The sequence below is a fragment of the Coregonus lavaretus genome (assembly GCF_964263955.1).
Source record: "Coregonus lavaretus genome assembly, contig: HAP1_SCAFFOLD_290, whole genome shotgun sequence".
NCBI lineage: Eukaryota > Metazoa > Chordata > Actinopteri > Salmoniformes > Salmonidae > Coregonus > Coregonus lavaretus.
In genome coordinates this window covers 58080-78963 of record NW_028162032.1, presented here as the reverse complement: position 1 = coordinate 78963, position 20884 = coordinate 58080, and the positions used below count along the sequence as shown (strand labels likewise).

The 20884-nt window shown below is 45.2% G+C and overlaps 1 protein-coding gene across 1 annotated transcript; it reads left to right on the top strand.

Annotated features, from left to right (window-relative positions):
- The first annotated feature begins 9833 nt into the window (after positions 1-9833).
- LOC311119712 (CUB and zona pellucida-like domain-containing protein 1) lies at positions 9834-17466 on the top strand. The gene is made up of 10 exons (XM_084194375.1): positions 9834-10078; positions 10293-10686; positions 10831-10972; positions 11808-11951; positions 12323-12381; positions 12719-12909; positions 14948-15348; positions 16150-16249; positions 16341-16533; positions 16778-17466. Exons 1-10 carry the CDS (start codon positions 9977-9979, stop codon positions 16906-16908), a joined length of 1857 nt encoding a protein of 618 aa, XP_084050501.1. The 5' UTR covers positions 9834-9976; the 3' UTR covers positions 16909-17466.
- Positions 17467-20884: the final 3418 nt, after the last annotated feature.

The following is a 20884-nucleotide window of genomic DNA, read 5'->3' as shown; positions in this document are numbered from 1 at the left end:
TCAACGAATTGTTCAGTGCTTCATTGATCAATAATTCAATAGGGGGAAATTAGGAATCTAGATGATTTCTGCTTATTCATTGAAATGCAAGGATGCTGACACATGTGCAGCGAATGGCAGCAAATCAAATCTAACGTAGAATGACTTGGTACAATGGAACCAATGGAATAGTGCCAAACTGCCCACACCTGTATGCTGGTCAAGCTAAATGAAGCACACCTCCAGACCTGCTGTATTTGACCCAGGTCTGTTCTCCACTCCCTTTAGCGTCTCCCCTTGGGAGAACAAGATACACAAATGAACAGGATATTTCACGTTTACCTTAGAAACACAGAAACCATACAAACCACATATCCCTATGCAGTAGACCAGTCTCAGTTGCATAACAAAGCTTAAAAGCAATAGAATTGACAGCGTTCCTGGTGTTCAAGTCTCTAATCCTTCCCTCCGGTAAATCTGATCGGTCACTATTGTCTGCAGATTAATACCTTGAATGACTGTGTGCTATAAAACACTTCCTTATTCATAAGCTTCACCTAGTCTACTGGAAGGCAGAACTGACCCTTGGGACAATCACCACTGTATGGCACAAACTAATGATTGATTGAATGAAGCTTAATCAGTTTACAGGCACAGTTTTTGGTTCAGAGTGACAGCCTTGTTATTTCAACTGAAGTCCACATGACAATCAGTGTTTGGGCGATTGGTGATGATCTGTGTCAATGTGGAAAAACTACTGAATTAACTCAGATATAAGGAGACAGGTGTATTTACCTCCGTTTAGCAATCTGTAGTATGAAGGAATGAGTTCCTACTTCAATATCTTTATAAAACACAGACTGTATGGTTGAGTTGCTGTCTCTATCATTCAGCCCAACCTTTGCTATTGTAAGTATGTAGTATTATTGTTGTAAGTATGTAGTATTATTATTGTAAGTATGTAGTATTATTGTCACGCTCTGGCTCCGGGACTCTGTATGTTGAGCCAGGGTGTGTTCGTTTCTTTGTGTTCTGTTTCTTGGTTGGGTTGTTCTAGGTTGTTGTGTTTCTTTGTTTGAGTGACTCCCAATCAGAGGTAACGAGTGTCAGCTGTTGGCTCGTTGTCTCTGATTGGGAGCCATATTTAAACTGTCTGTTTTCACCTTGTGTTTGTGGGTTTTTGTTCCTAGTCAGTCATTATCACTGTGGACTTCACGAATCGTTATTTGTTTTGTTGTTTCGTGTTTCGCTTTAATTAAATAAAGCATCATGTTCGTGCAACACGCTGCGCTTTGGTCTACTCCTTTCCAAGACGATCGTGACAGAAAAACCCACCATACAACGACCAAGCAGCGTGTCCAGACGGAGGCAGACTGGACATGGGAGGAAGCGCCGGGAAAGGAGATGGAGAGGCTGGCGATGGCCCAGGTGGGCAAAGTGTGGTCCTGGGAGGACATGCTCGGGGGCAAGGGACCTTGGGGTAGGATCAAGGCCCTGGCGAGAGAGGAGCAGCGGCGTCAGCAGTGCCATCGTCGGACGGACGAGAGGCACCCCCAATAATTTTTTTGGGGGGGGCACAGGGCATGGACGACGGGGCTGACGGAGGCAGAGAAGGGGCGTATTCAAAAGGCCGCCAGGTTACGGGGGCCACTGGTCAAAGTAGGGAAAGGAGGTTTAGAGGCACGGCGAGAGGTACTGGGGTGTGTTACCAGTCCGGTCCGGCCCGTTCCAGTTCCCGGAGTAGAGCCAGTGGTGTGTGTCCCCAGTACGGTCCGGCCTGTTACGGCCCCTCGCACCAAATGGACGGTGCGCGTCTCCAGCCCGGTCCGGCCTGTTCCTGCCTCTCGCACCAAGCCTACGGTGTGCGTCGACAGCCCTGCCCGGCCTGTTCCTGCTCCACGCACCAAACCTACGGTGTGCGTCGACAGCCCTGCCCGGCCTGTTCCTGCTCCACGCACCAAGCCTACGGTGTGCGTCGACAGCCCTGCCCGGCCTGTTCCTGCTCCACGCACCAAGTCTACGGTGTGCGTCGACAGCCCTGCCCGGCCTGTTCCTGCTCCACGCACCAAGCCTACGGTGTGCGTCGACAGTCCTGCCCGGCCTGTTCCTGCTCCACGCACCAAGTCTACGGTGTGCGTCGACAGCCCTGCCCGGCCTGTTCCTGCTCCACGCACCAAGCCTACGGTGTGCGTCGACAGCCCTGCCCGGCCTGTTCCTGCTCCACGCACCAAGCCTACGGTGTGCGTCGACAGCCCTGCCCGGCCTGTTCCTGCTCCACGCACCAAGCCTACGGTGTGCGTCGACAGCCCTGCCCGGCCTGTTCCTGCTCCACGCACCAAGTCTACGGTGTGCGTCGACAGCCCTGCCCGGCCTGTTCCTGCTCCACGCACCAAGTCTACGGTGTGCGTCGCCAGCCCTGCCCGGCCTGTTCCTGCTCCACGCGCCAAACCTACGGTGTGCGTCGCCAGCCCAGCCCGGCCTGTTCCTGCTCCACGTACCAAGTCTACGGTGTGCGTCGCCAGCCCTGCCCGGCCTGTTCCTGCTCCACGCACCAAGTCTACGGTGTGCGTCGCCAGCCCTGCCCGGCCTGTTCCTGCTCCACGCACCAAGTCTACGGTGTGCGTCGCCAGCCCTGTCCGGCCTGTTCCTGCTCCACGCACCAAGCCTACGGTATGCGTCGTCAGCCCAGCCCGGCCTGTCCCTGCTCCACGCACCAAGCCTACGGGGTGCGTCGCCAGCCCTGTCCGGCCTGTCCCTGCTCCACGCACCAGGTCTACGGTGTGCGTCGTCAGCCCAGCCCGGCCTGTCCCTGCTCCACGCACCAAGCCTACGGTGTGCGTCGCCAGCCCTGTCCGGCCTGTCCCTGCTCCACGCACCAGGTCTACGGTGTGCGTCGTCAGCCCAGCCCGGCCTGTCCCTGTTCCACGCACCAAGCCTACGGGGTGCGTCGTCAGCCTGGTCCAGCCCGTTCCTGCCACTCGCACCAAGCCAGGGGTGCGAGTCGTCAGCCTGGTCCAGCCCGTTCCTGCCACTCGCACCAAGCCAGGGGTGCGAGTCGTCAGCCTGGTTCAGCCCGTTCCTGCTACTCGCACCAAGCCCGGGGTGCGAGTCGTCAGCCTGGTAAGACCGGTCAGCTGCGCCACAACGGAGCGTAAGCAATCCGCACCGTCATTGTCCAGTCCAGATCCAGCCAGCGGGGTCAGACCGGACCAGGGGCGCTATGGGGGGTTGTTTGGAGGGTGGTGGGCAAGGCCGGGGCCAGAACCGCCGCCGAGGAGGTATGCCCGCCCAGCCCTCCCTTGTTTAGCCCTTATTGAGGCGCGGTCGCAGTCCGCGCCTTTAGGGGGGTACTGTCACGCTCTGGCTCCGGGACTCTGTATGTTGAACCAGGGTGTGTTCGTTTCTTTGTGTTCTGTTTCTTGGTTGGGTTGTTCTAGGTTGTTGTGTTTCTTTGTTTGAGTGACTCCCAATCAGAGGTAACGAGCGTCAGCTGTTGGCTCGTTGTCTCTGATTGGGAGCCATATTTAAACTGTCTGTTTTCACCTTGTGTTTGTGGGTTTTTGTTCCTAGTCAGTCATTATCACTGTGGACTTCACGAATCGTTATTTGTTTTGTTGTTTCGTGTTTCGCTTTAATTAAATAAAGCATCATGTTCGTGCAACACGCTGCGCTTTGGTCTACTCCTTTCCAAGACGATCGTGACAATTATTATTGTAAGTATGTAGTATTGTTATTGTAAGTATGTAGTATTATTATTGTAAGTATTTAGAATTATCATTGTACGGTAAAGTGCTTATGTAAGGGTTTATTTTGAGATTGTATTGTCCAACTCAGATTAAGCATCTCCTTGGAAGCCCTTTGTCTGGATGCTGTCGGTTTCATCTCAAACAAGTTCAATGACTTGCCAGCAGAAATCCTTGAGTCCTGTGGAACATTCCTGAAGCATCATACATCTAATGAAAACAATGGGGCATCTAGGGCAGGGCATGATCAGATCATCTTTGAGCTATTGTTTACCCAACATGTCATTTCATTCAATAAGCATTTTTCACCTTGACTGATGTTTGACAAGAGCTCAGATGATAATCCACCTGTCATCTTCATACTGTTAGTCAGGTGGACTCCAAACCACCCGTGCCAGTTAAACGATGTGAAAACAGGTATACAAACATCTGACAGGGACAGAGCAGAAGTATAAAAACATACTTTTGACTCACACATTGGTTTAAAGGGGATTGACAAATTACCATGAAAAGCATCCTTTTTTTTTGTTTGTGTGATCGTCACCGTGGTAACAGGCATGGAAACAGAATAAGAACACCACAAGGAGCAATAACATTGGTGAATATGGATTGGATTGGTGAAAGCGTAGTGGGTCGCTGTTTTCACCTATCCAGCCTACCCAAGGAGGGAATGAAGGATGTATTTCCTAAGTAATCTGTAGCAGGACCAATGCATTATATTTTTCATAAGCAAGTTTTGCACCATTTATGATCAGCATGTATTGTGTACCATACATTTTGAATTGCTGTGGCCATTCGCCCCACAGACACAACAACCCAAACCAAACACATAATGAAAACCTACTCATTAATCAATAAACTCACCATTATCTACAGTGGTAACAGCAATAGTTGTGAAATACATGTAATTGAAATGGACCAACATTTAGGTGTGAAATACATGTATTAACCTTAATCTTGATAATTTAGGCTCGTTATTTGTACATTTTTATTTAAATACCTTTCATGTGTCATAACAAGTGCATAGTACTGGTGTAAATGCTTACTAGCCGACGAGGTGAACAATCTGTCGATGTGCCCATGAGCAAGGCAATTAACCCTAATTGCTCATGTAAGTGGCTCTGGATAAGAGCATCTGATAAATGACTAAAATGGAAATGTAAATCAGGCCAATGTAAGAGATTATCAGAGAAAAGTTCAAGATATGCAGAATTACTATAACTCAGGACTTTTTTCCCCCTTTCGTTTCAGGGTATTATGAAAAAGGTATTTTAACCTTCGTTTCCCAGTTCAATAAAACCAGTTACACCAGTAATAAAGAGAACATGTCCAGGGTGTGACAAATGAAACAACGTTTGCCATCTGCTGTGACATTCCTCCTGAATGGATGGCGTGTCTGAGGTGGTATAAAGGTATGGAGGTTGGATGCTGGGGCAGATAGGTAGAGAGGTATCCTCCAGAGAGATCCAGGAATCATGCCCCCTTACACACCGGTGTTGCTGCATCTGCTGCTACTGGTCTCCCTGGCATCAGCGGGACACTTCTATGGAGGCTCCATGTCCTTCACCCCCAAAGGGAGGAACGCTGACGGAACATTCAAGGTGAGAGATATTTAAGGGATCATTGGCTGCGTTTACACAGGCAGCCCAATTCTGATATTTTGCCCAATTATTGGCAAACTGATTGATCAAAAGACTAATTAGTGGCAAAATATCAGAATTAGGCTGCTTGTGTAAACGCAGCCTTAGTGACCCAATTATTCAGCGACCCAAGTCATAGACTGTTCTCTCTGCTTGGGTACCAAAGCACCAAGTCCGGGACCAAAAGGCTCCTTAACAGCTTCTACCCCCAAGCCATAAGACTGCTGAACAGTTCATCAAATGGCCACCTGGACTATTTACATTGACCCCCTTATTTTATATTGATTTATTCTCTTACACAGGCTCGATGTACACTCACTAGACTCTACCCACACACTCACACATACTACACTGACACTCCAACACACACACACACACACACACACACACACAGACACACACATACCTTTACACTCTTCACATAAGCTGCTACTCTCTGTTTATTATCTATGCATAGTCACTTTACCCCTACTAACTGACTGTAAGTCGCTTTGGATAAAAGCGTCTGCTAAATGGCTTATTATTATTATTATTATTATTATTATTATTATTATTATTATTATTATTATAACTACATGTACATATTACCTCAATTACCTCCACTACCCAGTACCCCAGCACATTGACTCGGTACCAGTACCCCTTGTATATAGCCTCGTTATTGTTATTTTATTGTGTTACTATTTTTACTTTAGTTTATTTAGCAAATTGTTTTTACTTTTTTTTAACTGCGTTGGTGGTTAAGGGCTCGTCAGTCAGCATTTCACCGTAAGGACTAATATACCTGTTGCATTCGGCGCACGTGACAAATACAATTGTTGATTTGATTCTTTACTGTATTAGCATATGGTTGGAATCTTTAGAAATGTTGAATCACATCGCATCTATTCCAATACAATTTATTGTATTACGGTATATTAATAAGGGTGCATGCAATAATTGTGAATTTAGATAAATTATATTCAATCACCATTTACTGTTTTATTTAGCGTATGAGTATTTATGTTTCAATTAATGGAATGCAACGTTTTGTTCTTATCAAATTATTGAGACATAAGAGGCTATAGAAAAAATACATTTGAGATTTATTAAGCTTTTGCATCAATGTAAAATGAGCACCTGGTATTTTCAGAAAGCATGAGCTCCTGAGTTGGGAAAATCTTGTGCACCGATGCATGTCTTGTATTCAAGATCCTAAATGGCTTGGCTCCCCCTCCACTCAGTATTTTTGTTAAACAGAAAACCCAAACATATGGCAGCAGATCCACAAGGTCTGCCATGAGAGGTGACTGTGTAGTTCCCCTAAGGAAAAGCACCTTTAGTAAATCCGCTTTTTCTGTGAGAGCTTCCCATGTCTGGAATACACTGCCATCAGACACACATAACTGCACCACATATCACACTTTCACAAAATGCTTGAAGACATGGCTAAAGGTCAATCAGATTTGTGAACATAGTCCCTAGCTGTGTGTTGCCGCTTTCCATGTCTGTTGTCTGTAACTTGTGAGGTGTGGAAACACTTTGTTGCTTTTATGAATTTTGTCTTGCTGCTTTTTGTTTTATGTTGCTCGGTCTGTATGCTACGTCTTGTTTGTCCTATGTTGCTATGTCTGTATGCTATGTCTTGTTCTATGTTGTTATTGTCTATATTGTAATTGTTTTTAATAACCTGCCCAGGGACTGCGGTTGAAAATTAGCCGGCTGGCTAAAACCGGCACTTTTACTGAAACGTTGATTAATGTGCACTGTCCCTGTAAAAATAAACTCAAACTCAAACTCAAACTCAAACTCAAACTCAAACTCAAACTCAGAAGGGAATCAAAGAAAACATGAAACTGTCTTAAAGTCATTTTTTCTTAATGTGTCTGTTTTTCCATTTGTTATGTTTGATTCAGTCTGAAATTAACAGGTGCAAATGTTTCACTGGTATAAACACTTAACAAATATGGTGCATGTGTAGGACAGAGAAAGGAACCTTTTTGCACCTATTCTGGCATTGCAGTAAATTAGTGGATTTCTGGCGCGCTATACATACAGCCGCTCAGATCATTTTAGACATGGAATTAGAACAATCTCCAAGCCTTTACCTCCTTAATAACATGCCAAATGTCACGCTTGACTCAGACAGGCTAAGGTTGCTGAAAACTATCCTACTTTGCAAATAAATGTATTCTTGTATTTTTGGAAAAAATGACAAACCACCCACTTTTCAATCGTGGTTAAAACAGGTTGCAGACTTTTTGCCATTAGAGAATTAAACAAGAATTACAGAACCGTGGATCCAAATTTGTGAAAGTATTTTCCCCTGTTATCCTTTATTGAGACAAGCTCTTAAACATTACATTAATTTTTTTATCGTCAATTGCACACAAGGTCCAACCGGAACTTGACTTCCACTTTTAACCCAACACCTCTGAATCAGACGTGCGTGAGGCTGCCGCATTGGGCGCCCGGGGAAGAAGTCCCAGCGAGTACTTCACGCACATATAATGTTGTCTTTGAAAATATATATATAATTACATGCCCACAACTTGGCTGTAAAAACAACCCACTTCATCCAATATGGCGCTGCTGCTATTTGGTTTGTTTGAGTGTTTTGTATGTATTCCCTTTGCTGTTTGGTTTGTTTGTATTTATCATTAATATCAGAATATTAAAAGGCAAACAACGAATATGGTGCAAGTCTCCAACTGCAGTGAGTAAGTGCCAATCTGTTATCATCTGCCAGTAATCACAGATAAAATGCTATAACAGTCTCTGTTGAACATATTGAAATGATTCTTCGTGAGATTGAAACAGTTGTTCTGGCAAAGCTGTTTCAAAACATCCGTTTAATTAGACTTCATCAGTCTAATTATGTTTTATTGCCCCATTACAATGTAACTTTCTGTTCTCCAGGTGGATTTCCGCTACAAGAATACCCATGATTGGTGTGATTACGCTTACTGGTATTGTTCCTCAGGGAACTGCGGCTCTTCTATCGAAGATGTGAGAGGCACAATTGACACCAGCAGCAGAGGGCGGAGTGCTTACTACAACCAGTGGTGTGAAACTGAAACGGTCGAAACCAGAAATATTCCCAGTGATAAACCTTTTCAATTGATGTAAGTTTGTTATGAAAGAGATCTATTCAATTTATTGAAATCTGGTAAAATGGTTTTGGCTATACTGTTCAAACCTACTTCTACAAGGTAGACTCCCTCATTTAGGTTTTTTTCAAAGACCATGTCAAAGACACTAGGTAAAGGATATTGCTATGGTGGGTTTGATAACATTCCAGCCCAAGTGACCACTTATCTAAATATGATTTGTTGTTGTAATAGACAAAACAGCTGCTGTTGGATCCCCACAGTAAACGGTCTTGGATCTTGGAGCCTGGAAACTCAAGTGGATCTGGGATCAAGATCGGATACTGGTGAACCCAACAGATCTCCAGTCACAGCCATTCTTCCTTTCATACGGTAAAACTTTCTGACTCCATATACAGTACCTCTTTGAACTGATCAGGTTTTCTTTGGATATAACTAAGAATAATGCAGAATGTACACGATTATTTTAGGTCATTTGCATAGAAAATTGAAATCCTAATTCCCTTGTTTAGACATATGGCTCCATTTTTGGCTGGCGGTAAGAAGGCGCAAGAATCAAACTCAAGTTAGTTTGCAATTTCGTTATGTACAAAATAGCGCACCAGCATTTTCCAGCCCTGACACCAGGTTCGGCAATTTACCTGTCTAACTTCAGCTTACTTGCGCTAAAGTGGGAGGGGTGGCAATATTTGAGGTGTGTGTCTAGGGGCAGCCCCCACACCGGTCCATTCTTTTTTTCTCCAGGCCACCTATCATTAGCCAGATATTATAAATTTTGCGCAACAAAAGAAACATGTAGACACGCCCACTGGGCTATTTATTATGGTGGCTGTAACTGTATTTAGACATAGTCTATTTAAACAAGTTGTTGTTTTGTTTTTATTAGAATTTTATTAGAATTATACACTGTATTTTTAGGCCTTATCAATAGCCTAGTGAATTTGATCTTGCTTATTGACTATGTTTGGCATGTCCATGTCCAGACTGCAATTTACAGTAGCCCCTATATCAGTACACATGCTATAGCCTATGGTCATTTCCATATTGAAGCAATGCAATTAGAACAATGTGGACTGCAAACATGTTCAACATACTATTTTTTGCAAATATGGGGCAGGCTATTTAACGAACTAGGCTGTAACGGACTAACATTCGAATTGGAGTTGATGACAACGCAATAAATACATAAAACACCCTAAATACACAACTTGAAGCAACCACATATTTAGCCATGGAACACGTTCTGATTGGCCAGTGAGGAGCCAAGCCTCGACACACCCACAACTGGTTTATTCATCAGAGCCAAGCCCTTTTGCGCCACTGCCAGCAACTGCGCCTATAATAGTGGTGGTGAAAATAGCTAAACTATGTCTGACACGCCTCCGAACCAACTGCCAGCGCCCAGACCGATCATTGTGTTAGGTTTGTTAAAATAGAGCCCCTGGAGTTTACTCATTTCACATGTTGTATTTCTGACTCATGTCATTGTAGTGTTCCCCAGAACTGTCAGAGATCCTACAACCTCATGGCCTTTGACCCTGACGGTGATCGTGTCAGATGCAGATACGGATTGGTCAGACCTGAGTGCGATAGGTGTGACCAGCCCTCAGGCTTCTACCTGGATCAGGTTGGTGTGAGCAGTTATTTTCAACCCCTTTGAATCTAATGTGATTGTTGATACGCTCCACAATGTGCTGGGCTGTCACGGTGAGACCAAAACATTACAACATAAACCACAACTCATTTGCATTCAATCTATAATGTGATTGCATAATATTGGCATATTGTATTTGGTCTTAACCAGCGATTCCTTTTGTGTTCTAACCTCTTCACTCTGTTAGGGATCTTGCTCCTTACGATACGGTTACACTTCGGCGAGCGGCGTCTACGGGTTTGAACTAGTTGTAGAGGACTTCCCCAACCAACACATCACCCTGTCTTACACCGATGGCTCTAGTTCCTCCAGAACTCCGCTTCATGCAGGGAGACGCCGACGCTCCATCTACCAAACAACCGTCTCCTATCCCTGGTGGTGGAACCAACCCACCACCACTCCTGGGTGGAACCAACCCACCACCACTCCTGGGTGGAACCAACCCACCACCACTCCCCAATCAACAACCACAGCAGTGACCACCACCACCCCCTGGACCCCCTGGACCACTTCCACCCCAGGAAGCCTGTATCCCTCCACTGCTCCCCTCAGCAAACTCCCTCTGCAGTTCTCTCTTCTGGGTGAGAAACACTCCTCTTCTGATGGTTAAGAATGCATTGGATGGATGGATGGACATATGTATTCTACAAACAACAACAAACATGGCATTTATTTGTGTAGTATTGGCCTTTACTTGTGTACGTTTGTGTTCTTTTCCAATTCAGTGGACTCTCCTGCTCCCTCTTGCGATGAGGGAATGTACCTGCCCAGGTTCCTGCATCCGACACCACACAACGGAGAGCATCTCCACACCGAGGTCAACAAAGAGCTGGAGATCAGGATCAAGGCCGAGGCTATATACTCAACGTAAGGGACAACATCCATGAAAGTTTATGATACAGTATTATACCCAGGATTATATTTCTAGTGCATGCACTCATGGCTGGAACAGTGCGTCCTGGCTGTAACAGTGCATCCTGGCTGTAACAGTGCGTCCTGGCTGTAACAGTGCGTCCTGGCTGTAACAGTGCGTCCTGGCTGTAACAGTGCATCCTGGCTGTAACAGTGCGTCCTGGCTATAACAGTGCATTCTTGCTGTAACAGTGCGTCCTGGCTTTAACAGTGCGTCCTGGCTGTAACAGTGCGTCCTGGCTGTAACAGTGCATCCTGGCTGTAACAGTGCGTCCTGGCTGTAACAGTGCATCCTTGCTGTAACAGTGCGTCCTGGCTTTAACAGTGCGTCCTGGCTGTAACAGTGCGTCCTGGCTGTAACAGTGCGTCCTGGCTGTAACAGTGCATCCTGGCTGTAACAGTGCGTCCTGGCTGTAACTAAAAACGTTATCGCCTGTAGTACTTTGTAACTATTTCAGTGATTACAAATATTTTATTCTGCAATCAATTATTTGTCCTAAGGCAGTCTACTGTATAAGTTCACCAAAAGGTCTAAGAAAACTAAAAGTTTTTCAATTAAGAGTAAATGTATTTTCTGTGATTGATTTGGATTGGTGCTGTTGTCTCTTTGCTAAGGGGGATGCTTGTGACGTCTGACTCTGACGTCACCCCACATAAGTTGCGATTTAAAATGGTTAAGGTTAGGGTTAGGTAGGGTAGGGTAGGGGTTCAGGTTAGGGTTAGGATTCAGGGTAGGGTCGTCCAAGGATCCCACTTAGCATTTACCTTGTCCATTTTGCCTCCTTTCTAGGATTAATGATGTCATCGTCAGTGGACCTCTGAACATCACCAATCACATGACTACCCAAGGGGAGTTTGTCATCCGGTGGACACCCATCCGGGACAATCTGGGGGAGTATTTCCCCATTTGCTTCATCACTGAGGGGCTATCCGGGTAGGTCTTATGTTTTATAATGCTAGAAACATCACCAGAACTGCTCTGCTACTTCCTGTACGTTCTGCTACTTCCTGTACGTTCTGCTACTTCCTGTACGTTCTGCTACTTCCTGTACATTCTGCTACTTCCTGTACGTTCTGCTACTTCCTGTACGTTCTGCTACTTCCTGTACGTTCTCCTACTTCCTGTACATTCTGCTACTTCCTGTACGTTCTGCTACTTCTTGTATGTTCTGCTACTTCCCTCTGGAGTTTCCTCTTTTTATCAAATGTAATTTCCCAACGCACATGAGAGAGAGACTAATAATACATGTAATAAATATATTACAATGTGCCGTTGTTTACCCTGATCTTCTCTAATACTTTCAGATCTAGCGTCTATCAGTCTGAGATGAGATGTGTTGTGGTGGAGGTCGGACGCATAAATGGTTTGTAGATTCTTCCACCATCAATATGCTGTGGTGTGTGATTGGACAATATGCTGTGGTGTGATTGGACAATATGCTGTGGTGTGGGATTGGACAATATGCTGTGGTGTATGATTGGACAAAATGCTTTGGTGTGTGATTGTATGATTGATAACAGATGAAGCTGTGAATACTGTATGATACATACTATATATAGACTACACATCTGAAATCACCAAACGTGACGGAAAGATACAAATGAAACTCAAAATGACTCCAACCAACTCAAATCATGGTTCACAGTCACATTGTTTTGATAGGAGGAAATACAACAATAACAAAATATCTCCCGTGACAGTCAAAGCCAAGGTGGTGTGTGACGAGACCAAGATGACAGTAGAAGTGGAGAAGTCCTCTGTTACTGGAATTCATGAGGACCATCTCCGCCTCAACGATCCCAGTAACTCTGCCTGCGACCTGCAACGCCTCTCCAACAGCACCCACATCATTGGAGTCATCCCCCTCAATGCCTGTGGCACTCAGATAGAGGTGAGACCTCCGACGTGTCAAATATTATATTGGGATGACATACAGTGAGGGAAAAAAAGTATTTGATCCCCTGCTGATTTTGTACGTTTGCCCACTGACAAAAAAAATTATCAGTCTATAATTTTAATGGTAGGTTTATTTGAACAGTGAGAGACAGAGTAACAACAAAAAAATCCAGAAAAACGCATGTCAAAAATGTTATAAATTGATTTGCATTTTAATGAGGGAAATAAGTATTTGACCCCCTCTCAATCAGAAAGATTTCTGGCTCCCAGGTGTCTTTTATACAGGTAACGAGCTGAGATTAGGAGCACACTTTTAAAGGGAATGCTCCTAATCTCAGCTTGTTACCTGTATAAAAGACACCTGTCCACAGAAGCAATCAATCAATCAGATTCCCAACTCTCCACCATGGCCAAGACCAAAGAGCTCTCCACGGATGTCAGAGACAAGATTGTAGACCTACACAAGGCTGGAATGGGCTACAAGACCATCGCCAAGCAGCTTGGTGAGAAGGTGACAACAGTTGGTGTGATTATTCGCAAATGGAAGAAACACAAAAGAACTGTCAATCTCCCTCGGCCTGGGGCTCCATGCAAGATCTCACCTCGTGGAGTTGCAATGATCATGAGAACGGTGAGGAATCAGCCCAGAACTACACGGGAGGATCTTGTCAATGATCTCAAGGCAGCTGGGACCATAGTCACCAAGAAAACAATTGGTAACACACTACGCCGTGAAGGACTGAAATCCTGCAGCGCCCGCATGGTCCCCTGCTCAAGAAAGCACATATACAGGCCCGTCTGAAGTTTGCCAATTAACATCTGAATGATTCAGAGGAGAACTGGGTGAAAGTGTTATGGTCAGATGAGACCAAAATGGAGCTCTTTGGCATCAACTCAACTCGCCGTGTTTGGAGGAGGAGGAATGCTGCCTATGACCCCAAGAACACCATCCCCACCGTCAAACATGGAGGTGGAAACATTATGCTTTGGGGATGTTTTTCTGCTAAGGGGACAGGACAACTTCACCGCATCAAAGGGACGATGGACGGGGCCATGTACCGTCAAATCTTGGGTGAGAACCTCCTTCCCTCAGCCAGGGCATTGAAAATGGGTCGTGGATGAGTATTCCAGCATGACAATGACCCAAAACACACGGCCAAGGCAACAAAGGAGTGGCTCAAGAAGAAGCACATTAAGGTCCTGGAGTGGCCTAGCCAGTCTCCAAACCTTAATCCCATAGAAAATCTGTGGAGGGAGCTGAAGGTTTGAGTTGCCAAACGTCAGCCTCAAAACCTTAATGACTTGGAGAAGATCTGCAAAGAGGAGTGGAACAAAATCCCTCCTGAGATGTGTGCAAACCTGGTGGCCAACTACAAGAAACGTCTGACCTCTGTGATTGCCAACAAGGGTTTTGCCACCAAGTACTAAGTCATGTTTTGCAGAGGGGTCAAATACTTATTTCCCTCATTAAAATGCAAATCAATTTATAACATTTTTGACATGCGTTTTTTCAGGATTTCTTTTTTGTTATTCTGTCTCTCACTGTTCAAATAAACCTACCATTAAAATTATAGACTGATCATGTCTTTGTCAGTGGGCAAACGTACAAAATTAGCAGGGGATCAAATACTTTTTTCCCTCACTGTATGTACATTATTTATCTTTGTGTGAGACCCATTCACTCCTGGGTGTCTGTCTGAGTTCTCTATATTGAACCTGGTTCGAGGGGATATTCACCCCAAGGCACCACCTAGGCTGACTGATCTTGAATTGGTTTCCTCAGAGGAAGGGTCAAGATGGAATGTTTTGGTGAAGGGTGGCTTATGCTGCCTGTGGGAAGATCTGCCCTCAGAACAGTTTTGCATCTAAAGAGAAACCAACATGCTCGCTCATAACCCGAAGAGTTTCACAGCAATATAGGAACTGAAACGATTGCCGATTTGATCTTATTGATGTGTGTAGAGTTCAGTGCTGGCAGTGACCACAAAATGTAACTGTCTAGATGATTTCCCTCTCCATCTCTCTCAATCCAGGAGGACGACGACAACCTCATCTTCAAGAACGAAATCACCACCTTCGACAACCCCAACGATATCATCACCAGGCACCACCAGGTGGAGATTCAGTTCTACTGCCAGTACGCCAAACGCGGCAACGTGTCTCTGGGCTTCACTGCACACAGGGACAGCGTCACGGTCGTAGAGAAAGGCTTCGGCACGTTCACCTACCAGTTTGAGTTCTACCAGACCAGCCAGTTCACCAATATGGTGGATCCCCGTGACTACCCGTTAGACGTGGTGGTGAAGCAGATGATCTACATGGACATCGAGGCCGTGTCCACTGTGAATAACACTGAGCTCTTCGTGGAGTCCTGCAGAGCGACGCCGTACGACAACCCCAACTACCACCCCACCTACTCCATCATAGAAAACGGGTGAGATTGAGCACACAGATTCAGATTCAGCTTTATTAGCATGAGTGGCAAGGCCACTGTTGGTAAAAGCAAAGTGAGATAAAGACATCAACAATAACGCTAAAAATAATGACAATAGTAATGGTGATTAGAGAAAGGAAACATATACACTACCAGTCAAAGGTTTGGACACACCTACTCATTCAAGGCTTTTTCTTTATTTTTACTATTTTCTACATTGAAGAATAATAGTGAAGACATCAACTATGAAATAACACATATGGAATCATGTAGTAACCAAAAAAGTGTTAAATGAATCAAAATATATTTGAGATTCTTCAAAGTAGCCACGCCTTTGCCTTGATGACACCTTTGCACACTCTTGGCATTCTCTCAACCAGCTTCACTTGGAATGCTTTTACAACAGTCTTGAAGGAGTTCCTACATATGCTGAGCACTATGTATATATTTTGATTTGTTTAACACTTTATTTGGTTACTACATGATTCCATATGTGTTATTTCATAGTTTTGATGTCTTCACTATTATTCTACAATGTAGAAAATAGTAAAAATAAAGAAAAACCCTTGAATGAGTAGGTGTGTCCAAACTTTTGACTGGTACTGTTTATTAAAATATAAACACTAAGGCATTCATCAACCTCATGGTGGACACTTGTCAGTACTGTGAGATTGACAGATTTGAGACATTTGTATAAAGGCTGTGGAATATTCTAGACTAAAGGATTGTTTTACTGCACTTACTGTATGTACTTTACATATTTACTGTACTCTCAGTTTTACCTGTCTGTTGTTTTACCAGCTGCAATGTGGACGAGACGGTCCAAATCTTTTCACCCCGTCACCAGAGGCATTTCCAGTTCGGAATGGAAGCTTTCAAATTCATCGGACTGCACGACCAGGTACATGGGGACAGATTGCTGGATCATTCAAGGGTCGTATCAAGGGTGATATCTTTCTTAGTTCAGTGACCTTTAAACCCTCTGGCTACAGGTGTACATCAGCTGTTCAGTGATCCTGTGTGAGGCTGGGAACCCCAACACCCGGTGTGCCCAGGGCTGCGTCAACTCCACCTCCCCCCAGCCTGATGGCCACCACCACCGCAAGAGAGAGGCCGCCATGCAAACGGCCAAGCACCACATCTCCCAGGGTCCTTTGCGCCTGAGAAGGAGTTCAGAGAGCTCAGGTAACGGCTGTAGCTGTAGATAAGCTAGAAATCAAAACGTTGTTCTTTGAGTTATTGAAGAGACGGTATATTGCTGAAGTTCTCATCCATGATTTAGGAAAGACCTCTGCAGTCAAATTTTTTCAACAGGCATAAGCAATAGCATCTCAAGATAAATCTCTGGATAAAAAGGTGTTTTTTGTATCACAAAGTATTTTTGTGTTAAAAAAAAAGGCATTTACGTGTTTTCTTGTTTTTTCTCCAGTGACCAACATGAACATGGTGTTGATGGCTGGGTGTATCGTAGCAACCGTTGCCATGCTGTGCGGAGTGATGCTCTACAAGGCCAAAACACCAGGGGTTAAATACCAACCCCTGACAGCATTTGAGACTTAGTCCGATGGCAGCCATCCTTTCACATGTAGCCTGCACTATATAAAGAAGGATGGTGGGAAATATAGATCATTTGAAAAGTGGTCTCTGACTTTTACAATGAAACGTCTCTTGGGATCAATACAAGAATATACATTAATCCGTAAAAAACGTACTTTGCAGTGCCCTCTAGTGTACAGATGACGTGCAATATACAAAGACAGAAAACCTATTAACCACACAACAACCATATAAGTAGGCCCAAATGGCTCCTACGACTTGTTTTAACAGTTAAATGCCTGGTTCTTATTATTATCTGTATTGGGATGTGGGGATAGTAATGTAATACTGGGAGTTGACATGTTCTGGAAAGGCTTTCTATATAGGCCAGGGTCTGTTGAACCAGGGATCAATTACGTTTATTTGTTATGATTGTGTTACATCAAAATGGGACCCTGGTTAAAATAAATGTTTCGTCTATATGATGTAATGAATTACTATAAAATGGTCCTTTTGATAAATGAATGTATGTGTATTAATTTAGCCATGGTATCTTACACATTAAACATTTACATACAATGTAAATAGCATCTTTGTGTATCTAAAATAGTGTGCATGATTTTCCCTGGATCCACAGCAAACAAATGCCCCTTGTGCCTCCTCACATGATCCAACATGGCTGCCCTGTTACATATGGCCATCAGTGGAGCAGGAGTGCTTTGATTAACATTCTGCATGATCCAACATGGCTGCCCTGTTACATATGGCCATCAGTGGAGCAGGAGTGCTTTGATTAACATTCTGCATGATCCAACATGGCTGCCCTGTTACATATGGCCATCAGTGGACCCAAAGTGCTTTGATTAACATTCTGCATGATCCAACATGGCTGCCCTGTTACATTTGGCCATCAGTGGACCCAAAGTGCTTTGATTAACATTCTGTTGAGGAAATGTAGACCTATAGGCCTAATGCAAATAAATAATGTGTCGATTTTTTTTAAATGATTGAATTTCTTGTTATATACACAATTCAGCTTTAAGCTGCCATGTGTACTGGAATAAAACTCAACTATAAATAAGTTGACGCCAGTGGAGGCTTCTGAGGGGAGAACGGCTCATAGTAATGGCTGGAACGGAGCGAATGGAATGGCATCAAACTCAAGGAAACCTTGTGTTTGATGTATTTGATACCATTCCCTCTTATTCCGCTTCAGCCATTACCACAAGCCTGTCCTTCCCAATTAAGGCGACACCAACCTCCTGTGGTTGACACAGTTCAGCATTGAATACAAGTACTGTAGTATAAGTATGTTGATTTACACTGCCCTCCTGTGGTCAAATATTAGTTAAATCCAGGATTATTATCACCCAGAATAACAGTATCGATTGTAGTGTGTAGTATTAAATTCAAGCATAATGTCTTGTCTAGTTTGCCATAGCTACAGAAAATGTGTAACATACATTTTTGTTGCAGATTAATGAAGTACTTCATAATGGGGTCAGTGATAATCCACTCACTGACAGACCAAAGCCACACACACATCATCATCACCAGCGATCCCTTGTTTTACCATCTCACCACATTTACATTTACATTTACATCATTTAGCAGACGTTCTTATCCAGAGCGACTTACAAATTGGTGCATTCAATTTATGATAGCCAGTGGGACAACCACCTTTTTTTTTATGGGGGGGTGGGGGAAGAAGGATTACTTTATACTATTCCAGGTATTCCTTGAAGAGGTAGGGTTTCAAGTGTCTCCGGAAGGTGGTCAGTGACTCCGCTGTCCTGGCGTCGTGGGTGAGCTTGTTCCACCATTGGGGTGCCAGAGCAGCGAATAGCTTTGACTGGGCTGAGCGGGAACTGTGCTTCCGTAGAGGTAGGGGAGCTAGCAGGCCAGAGGTGGATGAACGTAGTGCCCTCGTTTGGGTGTAGGGTCTGATCAGAGCCTGAAGGTAAGGAGGTGCCGTTCCCCTCACAGCTCCGTAGGCAAGCACCATGGTCTTGTAGTAGATGCGAGCCTCAACTGGAAGCCAGTGGAGTGTGCGGAGGAGCGGGGTGACGTGAGAGAACTTGGGAAAGTTGAACCCCAGACGGGCTGCAGCGTTCTGGATGAGTTGTAGGGGTTTAATGGCACAGGCAGGGAGCCCAGCCAACAGCGAGTTGCAGTAATCCAGACGGGAGATGACAAGTGCCTGGATTAGGACCTGTGCCGCTTTCTGTGTAAGGTAGGGTCGTACTCTGCGAATGTTGTAGAGCATGAACCTGCAGGATCGGGTCACCGCTTTGATGTTAGCGGAGAATGACAGGGTGTTGTCCAGGGTCACGCCAAGGTTCTTTGCACTCTGGGAGGAGGACACAATAGAGTTGTCAACCGTGATGGTGAGATCATGGAGCGGGCAGTCCTTCCCCGGGAGGAAGAGCAGCTCCGTCTTGCCAAGGTTCAGCTTGAGGTGGTGATCCGACATCCACACTGATATGTCTGCCAGACATGCAGAGATGCAATTCGCCACCTGGTTATCAGAAGGAGGAAAGGAGAAAATGAATTGTGTGTCGTCTGCGTAGCAATGATAGGAGAGACCATGTGAGGATATGACAGAGCCAAGTGACTTGGTGTATAGAGAGAATAGGATAGGGCCTAGAACTGAGCCCTGGGGGACACCAGTGGTGAGAGCACATGGTGCGGAGACAGATTCTCGCCACGCCACCTGGTAGGAGCGACCTGTCAGGTAGAATGCAATCCAAGAGTGAGCAGCGCCGGAGATGCCCAACTCGGAGAGGGTGGAGAGGAGGATCTGATGGTTCACAGTATCAAAGGCAGCAGATAGGTCTAGAAGGATAAGAGCAGAGGAGAGAGAGTTAGCTTTAGCAGTGCGGAGAGCCTCCGTGACACAGAGAAGAGCAGTCTCAGTTGAATGACCAGTCTTGAAACCTGACTGGCTTGGATCAAGAAGGTCATTCTGAGAGAGATAGCAGGAGAGTTGGCTAGAGACGGCACGCTCAAGAGTTTTGGAGAGAAAAGAAAGAAGGGATACTGGTCTGTAGTTGTTGACATCGGAGGGATCGAGTGTAGGTTTTTTGAGGAGGGGTGCAACTCTCGCTCTCTTGAAGACGGAAGGGACATGGCCAGCGGTCAAGGATGAGTTGATGAGCGAGGTGAGGTAAGGGAGAAGGTCTCCGGAAATGGTCTGGAGAAGAGAGGAGGGGATTAGGAAAATCTTCTTGGATGGTCATCTCCCTTTCACATCCCATGACCCTCCTTTAGGTGTACCTCACCTGTACCGTCATCCTGTGTGAGCTGGGAAACCCCAACTCTAGGTGTGCCCAGGGCTGCCTGAACAAAGGCTTGCAGAGGCGCAGGCGAGAGCTCCCCAACGGAGAGACAGACAGGCACTACATAACCCAGGGTCCTTTCCTTGTGGTCAGAGAGGCCCAGCCCGGTGCAGACCAGAAGACCGGTGCAGTCGAGGAGACGGGTGCAGGCGAAAAGACCCGTGCAGGTAATTACCCCGCTCTTAGGGATGGAACACCATCTACAGAATTGGTACCTGGAGGAAAACGGGGACGGGTCATGCTTTTTCAATTTCAGTCACAGAGGGTTTAGTATTTTTGACATCTAGTCCCGGGGAGGGTCATGTAATTTATGAAATGTAAATATTTCTCAGTGTTTTAGAATTAGTTGCTTATTAGGCTCTATATCGATGTGTTCCCGACGCCGCCCCTCATCTCTGACTCTCCGCTGGGCGCGCAATATCAAGTGAGCCTATAGGCTATTTAGCGTGGTCTCAATCATATGATCCATAGCCTGTAGGCTATTTAGCGTGGTCTCAATCATATGATCTATAGGCTATTTAGCGTGGTCTCAATCATATGATCCATAGCCTATAGGCTATTTAGCGTGGTCTCAATCATATGATCCATAGCCTATAGGCTATTTAGCGTGGTCTCAATCATATGATCTATAGGCTATTTAGCGTGGTCTCAATCATATGATC